General features: G+C 45.1%; 1 protein-coding gene across 2 annotated transcripts in view; it reads left to right on the forward strand.

Moving 5' to 3' along the window:
- The window catches only part of ano8b (anoctamin 8b), a 43,346-nt gene extending 22,313 nt beyond the window's left edge, over positions 1–21,033 (forward strand). The window contains exons 4-20 of one of the 2 annotated variants that reach the window (XM_026146450.2): positions 1,795–1,933; positions 2,025–2,121; positions 2,272–2,388; positions 2,476–2,603; positions 2,694–2,855; positions 4,430–4,582; positions 4,837–4,963; positions 5,470–5,525; positions 5,610–5,684; positions 5,774–5,908; positions 8,074–8,321; positions 8,610–8,769; positions 8,852–9,226; positions 15,060–15,251; positions 15,417–15,548; positions 16,792–16,902; positions 17,223–21,033. In XM_026146450.2, the coding sequence (XP_026002235.2) occupies positions 1,795–1,933; positions 2,025–2,121; positions 2,272–2,388; positions 2,476–2,603; positions 2,694–2,855; positions 4,430–4,582; positions 4,837–4,963; positions 5,470–5,525; positions 5,610–5,684; positions 5,774–5,908; positions 8,074–8,321; positions 8,610–8,769; positions 8,852–9,226; positions 15,060–15,251; positions 15,417–15,548; positions 16,792–16,902; positions 17,223–17,972 (3,157 nt within the window). In that variant the 3' untranslated portion in view covers positions 17,973–21,033. The remainder of the gene's footprint in view (positions 1–1,794; positions 1,934–2,024; positions 2,122–2,271; positions 2,389–2,475; positions 2,604–2,693; positions 2,856–4,429; positions 4,583–4,836; positions 4,964–5,469; positions 5,526–5,609; positions 5,685–5,773; positions 5,909–8,073; positions 8,322–8,609; positions 8,770–8,851; positions 9,227–15,059; positions 15,252–15,416; positions 15,549–16,791; positions 16,903–17,222) is intronic. The other variant, XM_026146451.2, reaches the window with a different exon arrangement.
- Positions 21,034–21,065: the final 32 nt, after the last annotated feature.

A 21,065-nucleotide genomic window follows, 5' to 3' on the forward strand; every position in this document is an offset into this window, starting at 1 on the left:
CACACACACACACACACACACACACAAACGTGTTTTCATATCGTTGTGGGGACATCTCATTGGGATAATGCTTTCCCTAGCCCCTACCGTAACCATGAAAAATCAATGCCTAATCCTAACCGTAACCCTGACACTAAAACCACATTTTGAGTCTCAAACTCATTTGGTCCTGACAAAGATATGTAAACACACACACACACACCTGCTGTGGGGTCGGTTGACCTACATTTTATGTGGTAGAAATCATAACCCAGAAAGTGCTCCACGTCCTCTTGAATTCCCCTCGGATACTGATTCCCGGTCCACCATGAAGCAGCGTGAAAAATCCTTTCCTGTTTTAGTTTTGTTGGATATGTTCAGCTGTGCCATTTGTTCAGTATGTTTTCATATCGTCACATGATTTATAGTTGTGTTGTTATCATCGCTGAAAGAGTCAGGATGGAGCTGTACGTGTGGGAGTGTTTTGTGCGTTTTTTCAGAAAGGCTTCATTCATTTAACTGAAAGCAGTAAATTCAGCTGTAACAGAACATTTTCTTACCTGACATGTCATCAGTTACTCATTCTGCTGCTCTGACGGGCAGTTTACGGTTTGCCATTTGGATATGCTGAGTTTCTGCATTACCTACATTAGCATAAACACGCAGAGCTCTCCATCAGCAGTGTTACTTTACAAGGTTAGCTTTGTCCACGCTTTGCGTACAGCCTCACTGTCAGACTTTCTCTCTTTGTGTTTTTGTATTTTCTTGTTAAAAAGCTGAACACTTTTTGATGAAATAAGAAAAGAGAGAATCTCATTAAGATTCCTGGCAGCAGCTGCTCACCTCTAAAAGGCCTCCTGGTTTTGGCTTCGATTACTAAACAGTTGGTTTAAACAGATAAAGCCTCGTTTTTTTCTTCCTCACACAAGCACCTTTATTGTGACGGTTCTGCGCTGTAAGCAGTATTCAGGCGTGAAACACAAGCTTACACCTCAGATTTCTGCTGTAATCCATCAGGTGCCGTCCGTGCTTCTTTGTGCTGCCCCTGCGAGTACATGGAGCTGCATGATGGATGGCTGTTACACATCGGCCGTGCGTGCGTGTAAAGACTATATATACATGTGAGGGCGAGGTGAGCTCTTAGCCTGCGGGGAACAGAGAGGGAGCTGCATTATTATTGAGATTTCAGCACAAGGCCGGCGGGAAGGACAGACGGAGATGGAAAAAAGGATGATGGGATAGAAGGAGGGGAGGAGAGCGATGGATGAAGAGGGGAGGCTGAGAGAAGACAGCGTGGGCATGAAAGAGGACGAGAGCATGGGGATAGAAGATGTGCAGGAAGGCATGATGGGAAATGAGATGAGGTTCAGACATTACAGCTGAAGGACAAACCACTGTTTTTTTTAGTAATGTGGAAAAGTGGCCAAACAGAAGTGCTGCAGTGTTGTGAATTAAGATAAATCAGGTGATTATTGGGATTATTTTTAGTGTCAATCATCAGTTTAACCAACATGTTAGAAGAAAAAAGGACCATCCCAGCATGCAGGCATACATGTTTATAGCTCATAGCTGTAAAAAGAGAGACAACACTGCGTGTTGCTGTTACTATGCAATTACTCCCATTATTCCTCTCGCCGCCTCCATAATGTGTGGTGTTACCACCAGCAGAGTGAGAGCCCGGGCGTCGCCGCGTAGGCAATTAGAAACAAAAGATTTAATTAGACGAGATTAATGCACTGCAGATGACACAGATTACACGTGTAGCGTGGGCGTCTGAGGCCGGCTTAAAAAAACCTGCCCGATGTTGTCGTGCAGTTTGCTGCGAGGCGCCGAGGAAATGGGACTGAGGAAAGCAGTGAAGCCCGAGTTTGGCGGAGGAACACGGAGCTTCTCCTGCGAGGAGGACTACATCTACGAGAACATCGAGAGCGAGCTGTGCTTCTTCACCTCGCAGGTCAGTGCGACTCCAGTTATTCCCAGGTACCTACACTGGGAAAAGTTTTTCTCACGTTGCTTCCTCCTCCTCCTCTTCCCGGTGGCTGCAGGAGAGGCAGAGCATCATTAAATACTGGCTGGACAACCTACGTGCCAAACAAGGGGAGGTGCTTCATAACATCAGCTTCCTGGAAGGCCAGCCAATCAGTAAGTGATCAGAGCTAAAAGCTCCGTTGTCTTCAGCGGGCCGCGGTGTGTGTGATTGATGGTTTCCTCTCCTCGAGTGCTTCTCTCTCTAACTAAATAAAGTAAATCATCTGCTTAAATATGTTTTGCTGCTCGCTTTACTCTCTGCAGTCCCGGAGCTGAGTGCGAGAGGTGTGATCCAGCAGGTGTTCCCTCTGCATGAGCAGAGGATCCTCAGCCAGCTGATGAAGTCTTGGGTCCAGGCTGTTTGTGAGAAGCAGCCGTTAGGTTAATAAATCAAAGCTCGCTTTTACGCTGTTTCCATCTCTGACTTTGCTGTTTGCCTCACTGTTATCTTATCGATCTCACAAACAGATGATATCTGTGACTACTTCGGGGTGAAGATTGCCATGTATTTTGCCTGGCTGGGTTTCTACACCACCTCCATGTTATATCCCGCCGTGATCGGTTTCGTGCTTTGGATGCTCACCGAGTCCGATCAGGTGAGCAGAGATGAGCCGTGTGCTTGTGTAGGAAAAGGAAACAATGACACCGCCCAGTCAAACCGATAAATGTCTGCATGCTTGCCTCAGACGAGCCGGGACATCTGCTGCGTGGTGTTTGCCCTCTTCAATGTGGTGTGGGCCACTCTGTTTCTGGAGCGGTGGAAGCGGAGGGGGGCGGAGCTGGCGTATAAGTGGGGAACGCTGGACGCGCCTGCGGAGTCCCTGGAGGAACCACGGCCTCAGTTCCGGGTGAGAGAAATTAAACTCTGATTCAGTCAAAGTGCTTTACAGCGTCAGATAAAGACAATGCAGCAGAGTAACACTGAACAAAGCTTTGCAACAGGAATTAAAGGCGAACGATGTGGATTCAGTTCAGTTATAGCTGATGAGAAACAGGAGGACAGATTTAAAGCAGAGCATGGAGCAACAAATAGTCCAACGTGTAAGGAAGCTGAGTGATATTTGCTCTATAGTGGGCAAATATCCAGATAATATTTAAAAATGAAGAAGCTCCCAGTATAACACACTGGAGAAACTGGTTACATGCTGTCCTTGTTATGGGAAAACATCCCTGCAGGACTACAGCTGAAAATAGACGACCTGTTGTTAAATGCTCACCAATGATAGCGAGCGAATCAGAATGATGCTGACAGCTGCACAGTTTCCTTTTTTCTTCTGCTTTATTCACAAAAACTTTAATTATGTACTTTGGGAACAGCTTTAGTTACTCTTCCACTACAAGGAGATGTCAGAAGTGGAACTGAGGATTGATTGATTGATTGATTGATTGATTGATTGGGGTGGCTGTAGCTCAGGAGTCGAGCAGGTCGTCCACTAATCGCAGGGTCGGTGGTTTGATCGCTGGCTGCTCCAGCCTGCAGCCGAATCCTCGGGAAAGAAAATAATGAAGTATGACTGTTAGATAGAAAGCACTTCAGTACAAAAAGCATAAACAGTGTTTGTGAGAATTTCACTTCAAAAACAACATCACAGCTGATCAACGTGCTGTACCAAACTAAGAGAACAAAAGAATAAATGGGTACACAGGGCAAAAACAAAGACGACAACTCACACGGGCCGAGGAGGACAGGTGTGTTTTTAAATGAGCTTTAAAAGCAGCGAGGGATGGAGCCTGCCTGAGCTCCAGAGGAAGCTCATTCCACATTTTGGGAGACAAAGCTGCAAAGACTCGGTCTCCTCGGGGTTTCTAAAATGTTTCTGGGACAGCTAGCTGATCTAAGAGCACGAGACGGCACGTAAGGGTGAAGCAGCTCAGACAAATAATAAGAAGCGAGACCATTAAGACTTAAAAACAAATACAAGAATTTTAAAATGGGTTCAAAACTTAATGGAAGCCAATGAATTGCAGTAAATGCTCAGATCAGAGTGTCAACAGGACGGGTTTAATGTTTGACGGCTGCCTCAGCTGAAAGAAGGAGAACTTCACCACAGTGTCGATGTGAGTCAATGAGGCGAGTTGTTTAAAGTGCTTTGAGCAGTGAGAGTAGAAAACAGTCCGTTTATGTGAAACGTGCTTCTTCATGTGCAAATGCAAAGAGGAGAAAAAGCACAAAACAAATATGTTACTGTGATTATCTAACAGCGTCACTAATGTGGGGTCCAGGGTCTCCTGACCCACCCCTAAAATATTGTCTTTATCAAAAAGGAGCATTTAAAGCCAACAACAAAGGCAGCGAGTCTCCTGTGTGACGGCTGGCTGAAGGCTCCGCTTCACATTTTACCTTTGAGAACTCAAATGAGTGCTTTGTGCGTTTTCCCTCCAGCCTCTCCTCTTTACGCTGTTTCATATCCTCTGTCTGCAGGGAATCAAGCGCTGCAGTCCTATAACGGGATGCGAGGAGTTCTACTATCCTCCGTGGCGGAGGCGTCTATTCAGGTGGCTGGTCAGCCTGCCCATCTGTATCCTCTGTCTCTGTTTTGTCTTCCTGGTCATGCTCATCTGCTTTGAGCTGCAGGTCAGTCCAGCTGTCAGCATCTGTTCTCTTTGTTGTGTCCCGCTTTGATGAATACAGCAGCAAATTTAACGCAAGAAAATCATCTTCTTTTGTCAGATTTCTTTTAGAGTTTGACGTAATGAAGCATTTTAAAGAAGCTACGAAACCAAAAACCACAGACAGTAACTAATAATAAACAAATAGACTCCACGCTTCATAGAATGGGAGTGTTTATTGCCTTTGGGGGCTGAGAAGTTGTATTTGTGTCTCTGCAGGAGTTTGTGATGGGGATCAAGGAAATGCCTCGGCTGGCTCGCTTCATCCCCAAAATCATGCTCGCTATCACTGTGACTGCGTGTGATGAGGTGTACAGGAAGATCGCCTGCTGGCTCAATGACATGGGTGAGCGCCGAGCTTCTAGGCCAGCAAAACGTAACCGCAGATTCAGAGCAGAGCGTCTCTTACTCAAGATGATCTCCTGAAAGTCGCGTCCTTAATATTAGTTATTAATATTAGTTATTAATATTAGTTATTAATATTAGTTATGGATCGCTGGCAATTCCTTTTGAGCGCTGAGCTGGCTGTGGCTCGAGAGGTCGAGCAGGCCGCACGAATCAGAAGGTTCCTGCGGTCTGGACACGATGTGTCCATCAGTGTGTGTGTGAGTGTGTGTGAGTGTGAGTGTGTGTGTGTGTGTGAGTGAGTGTGTGAGTGAGAGTGTGTGTGAGTGAGAGTGTGTGTGAGTGTGTGAGTGAGTGTGTGTAGAAGTGCTTTGAGCGCTCAAATAAAGGGGTGAAGCTCTACGGTTCATTAGTTACTAATTAAGCAGTCAATGATTGAAGCTTTTACTGTGCTGCATGTTTTTAATGGCTCGCCAGGTGTGTTACGCTGATGTTGTGTTTCCACAGAAAACTATAGACTCCAGAGTGCCTATGAGAAAAATCTCATCATCAAAATGGTTCTTGTAAGTGTCGTCCTTTGCTGTGGGATTGGGTGGAGCTAATTCCTCTTCCTGTTTAATCACACCTGGCCTTTCTGTCTCTTGCAGTTTCAGTTTGTAAATTCCTATCTCAGCCTTTTTTACATCGGATTCTACCTCAAAGACATGGAGCGCCTGAAAGAGGTGAGACGTTTCCGCCGCTCAGACACTCGCACTCACTCGTCGACGTCGTCATTAATCCGCACATCCGTGCGTTTGTCCGTTTGTGGAAGATGCTGCTGGTGTTGTCTCTGATCAGGAGTCTGCAGCGGCAGGTCCGGGTCAATGTGCTGCCTCACGTCTCCCTGAAGATCAAGATGCTGGTGGTCTCTGTTCCCTGGTTCTTCAGGGCTTTGCTCGGGAACAAAGTACGATCCCTGTTACGCGTAGGGAAGGTCAGAGGTCTGTTTCTGACCACCTCCGTTATGCCTTTGCATGCCAGCTTGGTGCCAATCGGTGAGCAGGTGTGCTTGGAAAGAACGTGTGCTGGAGCTCCAAACCTCCACGCTGTTAAATGGCTGCAGGGCTGTTTTCATTACATCTCTGTATTTGGGAGACTTGGGACTTTGTAGCTGTCAGCAGATACTGTCTGATTATCTAAAACCAACTTTATATTCAATGACATCAACTCTCAAAACGCGCCTCTTCTTACTTCTTCTATTGGGTCCTTTCATCTGAAGATCGGTCTTCCTGGTATTCCTTGTGATGGGAATTGTGGATTTCTTTCTTGGGCTTTTTTCCCTCTGTGAGTCATCTTGTCCCTCAGCTTCTCACCATCTGCTCCACCTTTCGGACTCTCGATGTCAGCTGACTTCCCAGTTTTCCCAGTTTACACCAGCACAGCTCAGGCTCTCCACATGTCGGTAAAGCTTTCTGATTTACTGGAAGTACCATGAAAGGCTAAAATCATTTAAAACACGTGAGACTTTTCTTGTTTCCAGTCGATGAGAGAGACGTCAGCTGTTACGTGACTGAGATGTTAGCAATCAGAGAGCAGCGTCTCCGCCTCTCAGTCCCTGTGCTGTCCATTATTGATTATGTCCTGTATGCTCTCTGTTTCTGTGCTGTAGCATCTTCTGCGCAGCGTGTTGTGCATCAGCGTTTGACCTGAAGGAGCTGCTTTCAGATTAAAGGCAACAATGGATCATGAGCTTTGTGGTGATGCAGTCGCTGTCTAACCTCTGCGTGTGTGTATTATATGATTGAAGACATATTAAACTCTTGGCTTTGACTGTTAAAGCTCAGTTATGGTTTGATGCAACTCGGTTTCTTTTTCTGTGCTTATTGACAAGATCAGAGAAACAAAGAAACATTTTTTGTTGTAGAAACCAGGAGATCACTGAGTTTGACCAGATTAAACTCTTAAGAAACTTTATTTTGTAAAGCTAAATAAATACTTTGTGCACAGAGACACGTTCACATGAAGGTTTATTAAAAAATGGTAATGAATCCCAAAATGATAAGAGTATAGTTGTGTTCAGTTACCCGTTTAATCTTAATCTCTGTACTTATTGTCATGCATAATGTATATGTCTTCTTCCAGATGACTTTTTCAGAAACAAAGAACTGTGTCTGTGTTGGACTCAGCATGAGATTTTATTTGTAGCCGTTCTGCTTCCCGTCAGTTCCTGTTCTGGACGCCTCCCGTTCGCCCACAGGTCAAAGTATTTGGACGAGGGACCGGGCCGTGGGTGCCGCAGCGTCTCCTGTTGCATGAAGCGTCCGTGACAGAGCCGGGAAAACATGACAACTTTGAGGTTTCTAGTCAGCTGTCCACAAATAAGCCCGTCGCACGTCTTGACTGCTGCGTCTAAAGAAACTTTAGTTTCAAGACTGATGAACTTTTCACTCGAGCCTGTCACAGGGCGGAGGTGTAATTATTGTGCGTCGCTTTGTGTCTCGGCTTGGTGGAGCAGTTTAGTTGGTTCGTTCGTGTCTGCCGTGTGCAGCGAGGCCACCATCGACACGGTGGCCTCTTTTAAAAAACAGCTTAAAACTCATCTGTTTAGACAGGCATTTGGGTAATGTTAATGCGTAATATGTTGTTTTATTTTATATTTATATTGTACTATTGCTTGTTTGATATGCTTTTATACTTCCTTTATGTTGCTATATTGTTTGTTTGACATGTCTTCTTGTGAAGCACTTTGTAACAGCGTTTTTGTCTTAAAAAGTGCTATATAAATAAATTTTACTTACTTACTTACTTACTGTAGGTGAGAGGCTGCTGTGCTTTTTAGAGTTCGAATGTGACACAGCGATTGCTGCCTAACACCTCAGGACCCCCGATTACAGGGTCCCTCCTACTGCTTGGAATAGGGAACCATTCAGGCGGAGCTTGCCTTGAGCACACAGTCTGCATACATGTCTCTTTATTTTAAATGTTTTCACCTTATTTTATTAAGTCCTCTCTCGCTGCTCCTCCTGCGCTCTGTCCACTGTCATCTATCCTGTCTTGTTTCTTTTAAATGCTCCAATCAGTGCGCTGTGATCTGTGGGTGCTGCAGCTGTTTCTCTGCCTTGTGTTTGTCAGATGCTGGCCACTCTACTCATCATACGCCAGTTCCTTCAAAACGTTAAGGAGGTGCTGCAGCCTTACCTGTATGAGCGTCACAAGCTGGGAGAGCTTACGCTGCGAGCCGTGTGGGACCTGCTGCTCTCAGTGCTGCTGAAATACGCCCGGCTGGCAGCTGGAAAAGCCATGGCGTCTCCCACTGACCAGACCATGCCAGGACCCGGACTGAGGGGCACCAGGCCTGGAGTGGGGCAGCCAGAAAGAAGGTGGTGCTCTGAGCCGTTCAGTAAAGATGATGCAGTAAAGAAAGCGTGTGCTGAAAGATCCGTGACGTTCATGTGTTTAGCTGTCATTCACACCAACACTTACTGCGTTAGTCACTACAAGCAGAGCCGCTCGGCTGCAGACAGAACGACACTTTATCGTCCTCCGCTATTGTTCACGCACCGCATGCAGTTATGATTCATAGCTATCAGACACCGAGTGCACAGACCGCCAGAACAGGTTAGCACACAGTTACTCTGACGTTTATCTGTCTCTTCACCTGCTCTCAGGGAAAAGAAGTGTCTGAACGGAGGATGTGGAGTGCCTGATGAGGAGGAGGGAGCTGAGAAGGACGAGGCTGACAGCGGGAGGTTCAGCGAAGGAGAGACGGAGGAGGAAAGTTTGATCGACTGCGGCTTGAAGCTGAGGAAAGTGAGCTTCATAGAGAAGGTACAGTGCCGCGTGACCAGCGTTAGCACGTTCACGCTTTAGAGGTTGAATCATGTAACTGATCAGCGATGTCGTGGTTAAGGTGGACAGAAAGGCGGCGTGCAGTGGGCCCCCTGTGGACAGCAGCTTTCTGGAGGAGGGAAGCCCCACCATGGTGGAAAAGGGAATGGACCCGGCCTCGATGTTCGAAATGTGCGACGACGACGACGACAACGGAATTCATGATGTGAAGGACTCGAGCGGGGGCAGGGCTGAGGCCGCTGATGCTGCCGCCGCCGCCAGCCCGCTGCCTTCTGGATCTGAGAGCAGCACGTCGCTGCGTCACAGAAGAAGAGGCCGGAGCGCCGAGAGGGTCGAGCCGAAAACGAAAAGGGAATCGTGGATGGATCCCCCCGAGGAGAGAGAGAGCACCACGCTCACTCAGGCGGAGATGGAGAGCTGCATGCAGACGTACTCAGTAAGTGCACATATGTACTCACCCTGCACGTACGGCTCAACTGACACCTTGGCTGATTGTGATTGGGTAGAGGATCAATAGGGGGTCCATGGCACTCTTTGGGACACTCCCACAGGGCTTAAATCTGGGATTCTCCACCAGTCGCATTTAGAACTGAAGAAGCTTCTCAGATGAGAGGTCTTTCCAAGCTCCTTAGACTACTGACAGAAGGGAAATGCAAGTGAGGTCAGAGGTCAAATGTGACATATTTGGACCCAAACTGTAGTGTGATATTTAGTATCGTTTTAAAGATCAGAGATTTTCTTGAAAGTTTGACCTCATTTGAAGAAGTGATCAGAGGTGACTGAGTAACGTGATATTTACAATCACTATATGCCTGCATAGTTTTACATGCTCAGTGCAGCATTATTATCACTGAGGTTCAGATCAATCAAGTCAAATGTGATGTGATATTTTGAACCTTATAAAATCGGTACTTTATAAGTACCAGATGTTGACTGTGTGATAATCATCCCCGCAGACCTCGGTGGATGTAAGCCAAAGTTTCCTGGGTCGTTAACAGTTTACTCTTCGGCCGCCCCTCATCTGTTGTTTTTTTTCGGCAAAATTATCCACACCCACCGCCGTGCTATGCATTCTGGGATATGTTGGGCCACGAAGTCTTCACCGCCACGTCCTTAAAATTCAGGGAAATGAAGGACGCATTTGAGGGCCGCATTTCGAGCAGCCTTTGAATTGGGACAGCCTTCGTTGCGTCAATGTGACGTAATCGGCCTTACAATGCGGCCTTTAAGGCTGCAGACCCTGAATCGGGATACAGCCTCTGTGTTTCATTCAGTCTGTGTCGTGTCGTCTGTGTTCCCACCTCCATGTTTTCATGGTCAGTCTTTGCAGTTATCACCATAGTCTCTGAGTCTTCTTAGTTTGTCACAGTACTAGTTTTCCCAGTTTAGTTATAGTCTAGTTTAGTCACGCTATCCCTGCTTTGTTTGTTCACTTTGTCTTCAGCCATAATAAAGGCTCGCTTTCTGTTAAGTTCACTCCCGTGTACGCACCTGGGTCCATCACACACACCACCACATTAGGGGTGCAACGATATTGAACCGTTCGATACAGTGCTTTCGGTTCGGTACGCATATGTATCGAACAATACAAAATTTGTAATTTATTTTATCAACTTTCCTTCTGACGATGCTGTCTGTGTTGAGCGCTCAGTGGATCTGCGTTCGACTACTCCGCCTAGGCTGCACTGTCGAGCGCAGATCCACTGAGCATTCAACACAGACAGCATCATCAGAAGGAAGAGCGCAGGGCAAGCTAGCAGACAGAAGTTAAGCTCTCCTTGCAACAGGCAAATTGAACCTCCCCCACCCTCATTCAGATCTGGCCTTTGGAACTATTTTGGTTTTCATGTGACGTATGACCCTGAAGGTAAGCGCTTCATGGACTAAAGTAAAACAGTATGTTGGATGTGCCATGCAATGCTCAATTACATGGGTGGGAACTAGTGTGTTAGGCAGTTAGCTCGTTAACTTGTTAGCCGTCTAGCCCCACGCGGGGTGATCAGGGGTAGCTCGTTAACGGATATTTGCCGTGTTGTGGCGTTAACGTCATTTCAACGAGATTAACGCTGACAGCACTAGTGGGAACACAACGAATATGACTGCACATTTACTCCGACATCATCCTAGTGCAAAGACAAAAACAACAAGCATGCTACAAACTTTACCCGAGTCATTTAGACAGCCGTTAGCACATGATTCTCCTTATGGGGACCTGATATGTTTAATATTGTGGCGAGCTCAGACAAGGAGGAGACGGAGGTGTCGTTTGGTCTTGCTTCCCGTGAGCTAGCCAGGGAGCACAGCCGTTTATTGACATCTGCAGAAGAACACTGCCGCTAGCTAACTGCTCAGCGCGGCAACCGCACAGCAACAACAACAACAACACACAGGGCGCCCTCTGACCCCGGAAGGACACACCGTCGCAGCGAGAGGGCGTCACCCGTCACTATGGCAACATAAACAAAACATAACTGTACAAACAGAACCCCGAGCAGCCCTGACCCGCTACAATATGCTGCTGAGAATATAGCCCAGAAGAAGCGGATAGTATAGCTTTTATTTTGGAAAGAGACATTTCTCTGTAATAAACTCTCTTTTCCAAAGATGAGGGATTTCTCAATCAGATACAGGGCTTGCAAAATTGCTAGCCCAACGTCCCGGAGCTAGCGATTTTTCCAGTCGGGCTACCAAAATCTATCTCTTCCCTGCCCGTCGGGCTATTGTAGGAAAAATAAAGGTCAATGCTTTTGCATTCTTTCAGAAATGTAGCTGGGTAATTATGTCATTGGCATCGGTGAGCCACTGTCAATATGTGACATATTGAAATCGCGTTTGAATTTGCGCTTGTTTTTTGCTTTCACTTTGCAATCGTGCGAACTGTGTATAGAGAGCGACAGCACTGATCTGTGAGTGATGATAATTTGTGCACCAATTCCTCTGACATCGTCTTATTAATCGTTAGCTTACTATGCAAACATGACAAGTGAAATCTCCCGCAGCTTAAACATGTGAGAGGTTGATCGCGCAGAGAATCGCTGAGCTTATGTGAGTGAGTGTGTAAAAGCAGCAGGATATATATTTTAGTTCTGCTGAGCCAAATAAGACAGGTCAGGGTGAAGAAGTGACAGCCAAAGAAAAGCTTACCACAAAACGGAGAAGTTATGACAAATCAGACTATAAGGCAAAAAGAAAGTGCAGCTTTATGGTTTCATGGACAAAAGAATTTCTGTGGCTGCAATATGACGAGCTAAATAACCAGGGGTGCACATAAGTGGTCCGCAGGTGCGCATTCGCTGTCAAAAAAAAACAAAAAACAAAAAACGCGCACAAGATAAGAAGTTGCAACGCGTGTTTGCATACATAAGATTTTCTGGAGGAGGACAGACATTTGTTTAGAACTAGAGATGGCACGATACCACTTTTTTATGTCCGATACCGATACCGATATCATAAATTTGGATATCTGCCGATACCGATATGAATCCGATATAGTGTTTTTTTAATCAACAAAACTGTTTTTTAAAATATCTTGCTGCATTTTGCAAGTCTGCAAGTTCATACTCAAGTTTAAAACAACAACTACACTAAAGCTATTCTGTTATACCTGTATACAAAAAAAATATTTCATAGTTCAGCAATACTGATCAATCTAATAAACTTAGACCTACACCATCCTCCCTATTCTGGTATTTTAAAGAGTACTTAGCGTAAATATTAAGCAACCTAACTAATAGGGTTCCAACTCCCAGCAACAACAAACATAAATAAATAAAAAATAGGGAACCACCCCTCACGCGCCACCTCATGATGCTTAATCGACGTAATCAACCTTAATTTGATGCAGTGTGAAAAAAAATGCACAGAAATCAATTATTTTTCAAGAAATATTAAATAGATTCAACATCTTTCTTCAACAAAATTGCAGACTGCACAGATGGTACCTTCCCAAAGTAAAAAGTACTATAGCTTACTAGGATATATATTAGACTTAATAGTTACTATATACAGTAATGGACTTCTATTCATTTTACATCAAATTAAAACTTTGGGTGTCAGATAATTATTTATTAAAAGCTCGACATTTTAAATGAGAATAAGAAAGAAAAGTACGTCTTTGTGCCCCCTTTTCCCTGTTCATGCCCTATCGGCCCCCCTGGCTAAACTTTGCTAGATCCGCCCCTGCACAGTTACCAGCGTCAGCTACGTAGAAAAAGATCCTGGTGTAGAAAGAAATATTAAATAAATTCTAACAACAGCTGATCAAGCTTAAACGTGCTGCTGTTGTTCAGCCGCTGGTTTCCTCTTTCTGGTGCAAAGTGGGCCAAAAACAAACAAGAGAGACGGACTCGCGACAGAAAAGCCGATCAGCTGATCGTTAAGCAGTTTCACGATTGAAGTAGCAGCAGGAGAGCGAGAGGCAGTCGCTCCATATATCGCTTGTTAAGCTTAACGTGGGAATGCTTTACAAACATTCAGAGATGGACTTACACACTTGCTTTACTTCTCTCGGGGATAACTTTGTCGGAGATGAAATGCCGGGTTGCTAGCGAAGCTCCAAATGCTATCCAGACCACCGACAGGTCCGGCATGCCACAGCTGCTCTATCACGTGATGCATACTGCTCCGACTGCTAACGTTCTGAGGTGAGTTACGGCGTGTTGCAAGTTTTGCGAGGTGCTTTCATGATATTTAATGGATCGGATTACATTTTTTATTTTTCTCCGATATCCGATCCAGTAATTTAGGTCAGTATCGGACCGATACCGATACGTAATATCGGATCGGTCCATCTCTATTTAGAACTCTTAAAGATGTCGAAGAAGCTCCTTTAAGCAATTACTGTGATGTTCCTCCACCTCCAAACAAATGTCAAAAGGAGTCCGAACCATAAAAGAAGCGCGTATTCTTGGAAAAGTGGTTGCAGGAGGTGAGCTGGCTTCAAACAAATGATGAACGCACAGAGATGTGGTGCAGAATGTGCCGTGAAAATCCCACTCTAGCGGACAAAAACAGCTTTTTATATGGACGCAAACGCGCGTTGCAACTTCTTATCTGGTGCGTCTTTTATTTTGACAGCGAATGCGCACATGTGGACCACTTATGTGCACCCGTGTAAATAACATAATGTTCTGCCGGGTGTGTTGTTGGATTTCTCTCGATTTCTGAGTCGACAAGTGCCTTTGTTACTGGGACCAGTCATTTTAAGAAAGGCCCCCATTAGAACCCATGAGAAATGCAAGAAATGCATTATTGCTCAGTCTGCAATATCTTTCCCAGAACAAACACCAATTGCAAATAACAGACTAAAAATAAACCTGAAAAATCTGTTTAGAACAGCGTACTATGTTGCGTGAACTACCACTGGCACAATTTAGCAGTCTTTGCAAACTTCAAAAAGCAAACGGCCTCGATCTTGGTTCCACTTGCCTCTTACCCGTGACTTCAGTGGAAATGTCAGATTCAGGATCTGACACAGACTGATTCATGTCCTACACAGTTCTTACAAGTTCATAGAAATTTCTGTTCAATTAGAACCAAGTATTTGAGTTGATGACTGTAATTTTTATACATGTTGTAATTTGTTTTTCAACAATTTTTTGATTAAATGTTTTGTTTCCTTTACAATATTATACTTTAATGTATAATATTGTAAAGGAGACAAAACATAAATCAAAAAAATTGCTCTCTTTTTTATTCGGGCTGCTTAAATTTATTTTGGGCTACCAAAAACTGAAGAGTCCCTGCCCGAAGGGCTACCAGGGATTTTGAAATTTTGCGAGCCCTGAGATATATTTATTTTTTTAATTACTTTTGTTTCAGCAACATTAAATTTAAAAACTGTACTTTTGAGTTAAAATATATATTTATAATTTTAATAAATGACAAATTAAAAAGGCATGAACATTTTTTTTGTATCGAAAAAATATCGAACCGAACCGTGAATTTTGTGTATCGTTGCACCCCTACACCACATGGCCTGTCTCCGCAGACCGTGACAAGTTCATTCTAAACATCTGGTGTTTACAGGCAGAACGACTCGTTCTCTGTTATTCTCTTTAAAAACTGGTCACTCTTTGAATCCTAGAACTACAACATGAATCCTACAGACCTTATAAATGCTTGTATGACTGCCATATCTTATTATATCTTATATATCTCATCTACAAATGAGTTTAGTCCACAGAAAATGCAGCGTCGTCCGCAGCAGCCATGTAGTCACGTACTGTACAGACTGCATTTGGCTTATTGCTCCACTTTGTCCTTCTTAGGACACTTTCCAAGACTACCAGGAGATGTTTGTCCAGTTTGGCTACGTCGTGCTCTTCTCCTCTGCCTTTCCTCTGGCTGCCATGTGCGCTCTCATCAACAACATCATTGAGATCCGCAGTGATGCCTTTAAGCTCTGCACCGGCCTGCAGAGGCCCTTTGGAGTCCGTGTGGAGAGCATCGGCCAGTGGCAGGTAAGAAATGCACTGTGTGAACATGGGGAGCTGACTAACACACAAACGGCATTACTGTTAACAAACCAATCAAGTTCATCAGTAATCAGAGTCTGGCTGAACTTGATTTAAGAGCAAAGCACAAAGTCAGAAAAAAATGGAAAGCTTTTATTTTCCCGTTCACAGACTGCGATGGAAGCCATGGGCCTGATTGCCATCATAGTGAACTGCTACCTGATTGGTCAGTGTGGTCAGCTACAGCGTCTCTTTCCATGGCTCAGCCCTGAGATGGCCATCATCTCCATCGTCATCCTCGAGGTACCGCAGCTACTTCCTGCTCAGTCTGAAACACAGCGGCGCTCTTTCAGTCTTTTCCCGTCACACAGTTGTCCTACCTGTAAAGACTGGGACGGACATTTAACAGAACATTTACTCAAACCACTTCATCAGTCGGTAAACTGTTTAACACAGATTTCACTTTCATGACACGTAATGAAGTAGAAGCCCAGGAAATAGTTTACTAATAGGAAGATGAGATTGGCGGCCAGTCATGACATCAAACCAGTTTTAACTCTCCAAACGCGTGAACAAAGGAACTGAAAGATAAGATAAGATAAGATAGAACTTTATTAATCCCTCGGGTGGGTTCCTCTGGGAAATTCGACTTCCAAAAAAAGCACAGCAACGACCGAAGTTACAGTTACAGAATATTATATATATATATACACACACACACACACACACACACACACACACACACACACACACACACACACACACACACACACACACACACACATATATAAATACAGAGACAAATATAAATAAAATATACAAAGGGGATAAATAGAATAAATAGGAATAAAAAATAAAAATACAAGTGAATTGCACATTTCAAGTATTGAGTCTATTGCACTGTTGACTATTTACAAAAGTATTGCACAAGGTATTGTACAGTGAGGTGCAGAGGCACTACAGCTTAGTTGTTCCCCCCTCCTTTGTCCTCCTGTCTCCCCTCCCTCTCCCCTCCAGAGAGGAGTTAAACAGTCTGATGGCGTGTGGGACAAAGGAGTTTTTAAGTCTGTTAGTTCTTGTCTTGGGGAGAAGCAACCTGTCACTGAACAGACTCTTCTGATTGTTTATGGCCGTGTGCAGAGGATGCCCAGCATTGTTCATAATGTCCATCAGTTTCTTTAATGTCCTTTTCTCTGCCACTGTCACCAGAGTGTCCAGCTTCATGCCGACCACAGAGCCAGCCCTCCTGATCAGTTTCTCCAGCCTGAAACCGTCTGTGCACAACGCTGCTGCTACAGCTTGTCACATATTTAGAAACAGGCTGTGCTTCACTGTGCCGGCCGTCTGCATCCAGAGGGGTCAACAGCCTGCAGCTCTGTGCTGGCCTGATAAAGAAGTTTGAGCCCAAATGTTGCAAGAATGACCTCAAGTGACAAGTTGCTTAAAGAGGGCGTTTGAGGCACCGTGTCCTATTTACTGTATGTGAATTACTTTATAATTGTTTGACTTCACCTTCCTTGTTTTCCACCTCTCTGTCTGTTTGCAGCACTTTGCCATCCTGTTGAAATACATCATCCATGTGGCTATTCCCGACATTCCTACATGGGTCAAAGAGGAGATGGCTAAGCTGGATTACCAGCGCAGGGAGGCCTTTAAGGTGACTTCAGGGAGTTCGAAGAAGCCCTTTAAAGTCTCCCTCATTAACCTTATGATGCTACAGCACTGCAGTTGTTTCTTTTTGGAAATAAATGACTAAAGTTGCTTTGATATTGTAGCAAAATGACTGTTACTGTAAAGGTTGTCAGCTGTGCTGCACAACACAGGAAAAGAGATTAGCTTGTAGCTGCCCCGGGAGCACTAATGCAAGATTCTGACTGCAGTAAGGGCTTTTAGACAAGTCGCGCTGCGGTAGTGTAGTAGTTGACTACTGCTGATTCTTTATGAATGCATTGTGAGAACGTTTCCCTTCCTCTGCAGAAGCACGAGCGGCAGGCGCAGCAGCATTACCAGCAGCTGCAGAGGAGGAAGAGGGAGGAGGAGGAGAGGCAAAGGCAGGCAGAGCACATGGCTCGCAGGGAGAGGGAGCGGGACGACAGCAAAGGCGACGTTTCGGGGGATCACCACCACGACAAAGGTCACGGCAGCAAATCACGTTCTGGGGGTGGAGGCGGAGGAGGGAGCGGCGGGTCGGACAAGCCCAAGAGGCCCAGCTCCCTGCTGGCCAATAATAATGTGATGAAGCTGAAGCAGATCATCCCGCTGCAGAGCAAGTTCTCCTCGGGTGGCGCCCGCTCCCCACAGTCACCCACGGGCAGCGAGCCAAAACTGCCCGGCTTCTTGAGCTTCAAATTCCTCAAGTCGCCTGAGAATAAGAGGGAAGGTGCTGCGGCTTCTGCGGCCGCCGGCACCACATCTGCCAGCGCCACGGCGACAGCGGCGCCGTCATCATCGTCATTATCAGGTAGCAGCTCTCAGGAGCGTTCTCAGTCACCCAATAAAGCCTTCAACCCCGGGAAATTGTTTAACTTTGGGAAATCCGAGGGAGGGACTTCCACGAACGGAGCTCCGCTGCCCAGGTCAGGAGAGGGGTCATCATCGCTGACGACAGAAAGACAGCCTTCCCGGTCTGACTTGAATGGCGTTCCGGACGAGATCCCCTCACCCGGAGGGGAAGGCGCAGAGAACGGACATTCATCAGACTTGGACGCGGCTGGTTTTAAAATCTAGAAAACGACGACAAAAAAAGCGCAACTTGTCTTTGGTTCCATCTCACCTGAACAGGTGACGTGTTTACTGTGAGGAAGGCCTGACCTGCCCTCTGTGCTGTCACAGGCCGGTGCAGGAGAGCAGAAGCTGATGAGGCGAGACTTGTTCTGGTTTGCTTTTTCTGCTGCGAGACAAAAAAAATAAAATAGAGAAAGAAACAAAAAAAACAGGCTTTGTAAGAAAGACGAAAGCCCTTCTATCATGACCGAACACACACACACACACACACACACACACACACACACACACACACACACACACACACACACACACACACACAAATATTCAAATTCTTCCTTGTCTGCAATACATAAAGAAATGCATGAGCTGCGTTTCTAATATTTTTACGCCTTTAAAGCAGAGCTTTGTTTCCTGATTTCTTCTTGTCAGAAATTGTAAACATCTCGGTGGCTTCACACCAACAGTCTGTCGTGGAGGGGAGGAGTTTAAGGGAAAAAAAAGCTTACATGGCGGTACGAACGGATTAGAGATTGTACATCAGATAATTCCTGAGTGTTTTTTAGCTGTCACCACACAAGCGATCGTTAGAAATCGGTCTCATTTTTAAACTGCGACGAGTTGTTGGGCCCTTCGCTTTCGTGCTGAAGCTGAAGAGTGGAAAAGCAATATGAGTCAGTGTTTTTGTTTTTTTATTAAGTGTCAATCATCGCATAAGCCCCTCCTTAACAGTCGCCCCTGATGTATCACCAGCTTTATTTTCAAAGCAGAGGTGAGGTCTGAGCTTTGCAGAACCCGGTTTGCTCCAGTAGAAAGCGGCGAGCTTAGTAAGTCGTAAAAATCACAGTATTTTGGAAGAGCGAGCGGTTTTCGAGGAAAAGGAGCAGAGATGCCCGTTGCATGCTGTTCTCCATCCGAGTCCGTAGAGCGCCTTGTAAACACAGATGGTGCCTCATGCCACAAACTCCAGCTAGACTTGGCAAACGAGCACAGAGTTAAAGAAGTAACATTTGCACTAAAGCCTGACGCCCTGCATAGAAACCACCTCGGCACAGAGGGCCCACACCAGCCTGCCTCATCATTATGCAAAAAATGCATTTCTGTTCATTTCCCCCTTTCACATGGTGCATGCAGTCGGCAGCAACGAGCTTTCAAAATATTCACGTTTTCTTTTCTTCTTGAACAGCTGTTTTTATTGGCAGAAGATGGAAATTCCCTTTTTTTTAACCAGTGCAGAACTTTTCAGATTATACTGTTAACCCAAGACGTACAGTACTCTATAAAGGTTTTAGGCACTAAAATATGTGAGAATACTTTGAAAGATGTCAGTTTACCTGACAGGAGTTCGGTAAATAGAAAAACCCTACATTAGTGGGAGCTTCATTTGACTACACAGTCGCTCAGTCATTATGAGATCTTACCCAGAATCCTTCTCTGGAGTCGGGCTGTGTCTCTCTTCATGCATTTACTGGCTCACTTGATGACGTCACCACAGAGCTTCTGCAGGGACCAATGCATGCGTTGCAGGACTCCCTTTTCCCACTGAAGATACATTTTAGGTCATCGTCATTTTTCAAAAAGCAGGATGGCATCATGTGATTTACAAAAACATACAAACATCTTAGAGTACCTAAAACTTTTTCACAGTACTGTACTTTGCATATTGTTTGCATGATCCATGTATTTTCAATGAGCCCAGCATCTACCCTTAGCTGGTATTTCACTTCTGCGGGGTCTCCAGAAGGTGGCGCTGGTTATTTAGTCACCACAGGCAGCAAAATTAAAGCAGTCTGACAAGTTTATGATGATATGAGACACAGAGAGGATTCAGAAGCCGCCGCACTGCCGAGATACGGAAACATTAACTATGCATTTCCACACGTTCACCTCCGGCGAGGATTTGGGCAATAACACAGCGTTGAAGTTGACGTGTAGTACTAAAGCTCGACACTAACCCAACCTCAAACCCCAACTCCAGCGCATCATCCTCATCCACTCTATGCATTTTCTTTCCCTTTATGTTTTAGTGTCAGCTCTCTCAGATCGCCTGTTTCCTATTTAATGTTAAGAACCTGCCCCGACCTGCATCGGCTTAACAGGTTTTTGTATTCTGTTACAGCTTTAATGTGTTAGTTTTAGAAGTCTGGTCCATTTTTCGCTCACACGCCTGCAGAAGAGACGAAAAATGTTCTTTCCGGGAGGCAAAAAGTTCTTACTGACATCAAATGCAATACTGAAATAGTCTGTGCAGTCATGTTATCATTTTTAGGAATATTTGGAAGGTACTGTTCATTATAAATGTAAATGGAGAAGGCCGAGGCTAAGAGAAACGTGACATCATCAGGGTGTGATCTTAAGAGCAGCAGAGCGAGACGGTGACGACGTAGCTGAGCACAGTCTCATTAAAAACCCTTGATATTCTTGCAGCATCAGGATTTCAGGGATAAGTGGCTTCATGGTGCGTAAGAGTCCATCGTTTGAAAAAGTCCCATAGAGAAGCAGAACTGGTGCGCTGAATAGCTCCGCCGATGCCGAGCGAGGTCACTTCCATGTGTGCATTCCCACCTTATTCAGGTAAAGCTGAAGAGCATCACAACAGACATCGGCTTGTTACTTTTTTCGTTTTTGCAGTGAAACATGTTCTGCGACGGAGATCTGTAACGTTTGGAGGAACGGCAGCGTCACGGCGCAGGCATCGCCTGCATCAGGACACAAGCTCGGACTCGTTATCAGAACAGCTTCTTTGAAAAGTTCGGACATCGTCTGTCTCATTTGGAATAAGCAGGAAAGGACTGAATGGACGTATTAATGTTTGTGTTTCAGAGTGGATGTGAACAGGCGAGACTCACCGCAGCTACATTACAGCCCGACCCGAACCTCAAAGACGAGACATTTTCATGGAAGCCTCACTTACACAACATCATACGCTCTTCCAATGTACCACTGTACAAAAAAGATCTTTTAAAGAAAAATACTGGGGAATGGGATTATTTATTTCTTTTAATTTATTTTGTCATATTTTTGTAAGACCTGACAAATAGTTAATAAAACTATTTCAAATGCATCCCATGTGTTGTGAACCGCTTCTTTACATTT

Source organism: Astatotilapia calliptera, chromosome 17 (genome assembly GCF_964374335.1).
Source record: "Astatotilapia calliptera chromosome 17, fAstCal68.1, whole genome shotgun sequence".
Taxonomy (NCBI): domain Eukaryota; kingdom Metazoa; phylum Chordata; class Actinopteri; order Cichliformes; family Cichlidae; genus Astatotilapia; species Astatotilapia calliptera.